The sequence below is a fragment of the Miscanthus floridulus genome, chromosome 2, assembly GCF_019320115.1.
Source record: "Miscanthus floridulus cultivar M001 chromosome 2, ASM1932011v1, whole genome shotgun sequence".
In the NCBI taxonomy this organism is placed as follows: domain Eukaryota; kingdom Viridiplantae; phylum Streptophyta; class Magnoliopsida; order Poales; family Poaceae; genus Miscanthus; species Miscanthus floridulus.
Window position 1 is genome coordinate 166,289,353 of NC_089581.1, and position 2,584 is coordinate 166,291,936.

At 48.7% G+C, this 2,584-nt stretch overlaps 1 protein-coding gene across 1 annotated transcript; it reads left to right on the forward strand.

Annotated features, from left to right (window-relative positions):
* Positions 1-208: 208 nt before the first annotated feature.
* Positions 209-574, forward strand: LOC136537389 (31 kDa ribonucleoprotein, chloroplastic-like). Its single transcript, XM_066529377.1, has one exon. The coding sequence runs from the start codon at positions 209-211 to the stop codon at positions 572-574; it is 366 nt and encodes a 121-aa protein (XP_066385474.1).
* Positions 575-2,584: the final 2,010 nt, after the last annotated feature.

The window sequence follows — 2,584 nt, forward strand, 5'->3', positions numbered from 1 at the left end:
TGCCGAGTGCCAGTCCGGGGGCACTCGGCAAAGATTTTTTTTAAAAAAAAAACCCTCTTTGCCGAGTGTCAAGCCAGGTGGCACTCGATAAAGAATTAAAAAAATAAAAAAAACTTTACCGAGTGCCAGATCGGAGGCACTCGACAAAGGGGGGATTTAACCTCTCGGCCCAGCCGGCCCACACGCACCCGCCCACAAGCTCCTCCCCATGGTCTCCCACCCGCTCCTCTCCTCCTCCACCCACGCCGCGCCGCTCCCCCTCCGCGCTAGCCGCTGCCTGCCGCTCGCGCCCCTCGTGGCCTCCTCCGACGCCGTCGAGTGGGCTGACAAGGAGGAGAAGGAAGAGGAGGCTAGAGAGGCCTTCGACGAGGAGGCTAGGGAGGTTGAGGAGGAGGTGTTGGCCTTAGGCGACGAGGGTGAGGGGGAGTACGCTGCGGTGGAGCCACCCGAGGAGGCCAAGGTCTATGTTGGGAACCTCCCCTATGACATCGACAGCGAGGGACTCGCGCAGCTCTTCGACCAGGCCGGCGTCGTTGAGGTCGCCGAGGTGAGCCAAACGCGCCTCACCCCCTAAATTTCCTATTGACTTGAATTTCTTCGACCACTGGCGTTGGGGGGGCGTTGGCCACGACACAACGGTGGAGGCGAGTGAGACAGCGGCGGGCCAAGGAGGAGGGGGGCAGGCAGGGCAACGTGAGGATGAGCGTGCGACCGGTCGTGGCATATCGGCCTCCATAGAAGTAGCACTGGTGGATTGGGTGGGTACAGGAAGAAGTGAAGCTGTAAATAAATAAAAGATAATAAGGTTGGGAGAAGGGGATTTCTTCACATGCAACAGTTAAAAATCCGCCTTAATATTTATACCTAAAATCTCTTATGCATCTTAGTATTATGATAAGACGTAGTTCCATCGAGTGGTTGAACCAGAGATTTAACTTCTTTATTTATATATAATTATATATAGGTAAGCGAGCAAAACGATGAAGGAAGCAACCAAGAAGATTGTATATTATAGTTATCGGCAGCTAGCAACACGGAACGCGTAAAATAATGAGAAATGCATCTTGTCTTGTACCTCTTCCACTTGTAGTATCTAAAGGCTCGTTTAGTTGGACGAAATTTAGAAATTCAGCTACTATAGCATTTTTGTTTTTATTTGGCAATTAGTATTCAATCATGGACTAATTAGGCTCAAAACGTTCGTCTCGTGATTTCCAACCAAACTGTGCAATTAGTTTTTTTTTGTCTATATTTAATGCTCCATGCACGTATCATAAAATCTGATGTAATGACTACTGTAGCACTTTTTGGAAAATTTTTTTGAAACTAAACAAGGCGTAAAGCTAAAATAGAGGCACACAGTAGTACCCAAAGCACCAAGTTTGGCGATCATGGACCACGGTGTGTACTACGCCTTCTAGCTCTTCTTCCACTTGTGTACTTCCTTCTGAAATCGCTGTGGAAGAAAGCTCCCTTCTGATCTGGTAGCCGCCATGGACTCGAGCTCCCTCCAGGCCCATGGCAGCTCCCCGTCATCGGCAGCATGCATCATCTCCGCGGCTCCCTCGTGCACCGCGCACTGCGGGACCTGTCGCTCCGCCATGGCCCTCTCATGTTCCTCAAGTTCGGCGACCTCCCAGTCGTCGTAGCATCCACGCCAGAGGCCGCGAAAGAGGTAATGAAGACCTATGACGCCATCTTCTCGACGAGGGCAGCAGAGGATGGCGGCCCAGCTGGAGGCCAAGCGGGCCGAGCGGCAGCTCAGACGCAGAGGCTGACAGACATTACGGAGTTCCTATAAGGGTTTGGACAATGTGTAGGCCTCTCTCTGCCAGCTGGACTGTTGGTTCCGCCTCCGCCTCCGCGTCCTGTAGCTGCAGTTACTCCTGTGAGTATGAAAGTTTTTTACTTTCGCTTGTGCTTTGCTTGTATGGCCTCTACCTTTCTAGATTAGCTATCAAAATAATCTTGTCTCACATGCAATTTTTTCTCCTTTATGCAGTCTTCATCTGATGGTGGTTCAAATAATCCACCTCATGCACCTCCTAATGATGGAGCTGGGCCTTCACCACAGTCGCAGTGGCCGAGATGAGTGCACGTTGTATTTTTTCATTTGTTGTTCACTTGGTGATGGACTTGTGATATACTTGTGATGCACTTGTGGACTTTGATGGACTTATGATGGACTTGTGGATTTATTTGGATGGACTTGAGCACTTATTATTATATATGTGATATATATTATGATGGATGTGATATGTGCGGATGGATGTGTGGATGGATGAGATATATATGTGATGGATGAGATATATATGTGATATATGTTTGTATGAATTTATTTATCATGATGGAATGTAAAAAAAAAATAAAAATTACCGTTTTGGGTCATTTTGCCGAGTGTTGCACTCGGCAAAGGACCCCGTTGTCGAGTGCCATGGTCACAGCACTCGGTAAAGCTTGAAAATGGGCGCTCGGAAAATCATTTTTCCAGCTTTGCCGAGTGCCATGACCATGGTACTCGGCAAAGAATTTTTTTTAAAAAAAAATTCAAATTTTGCCGAGTGCCGACCAGAGGGCACTCGGC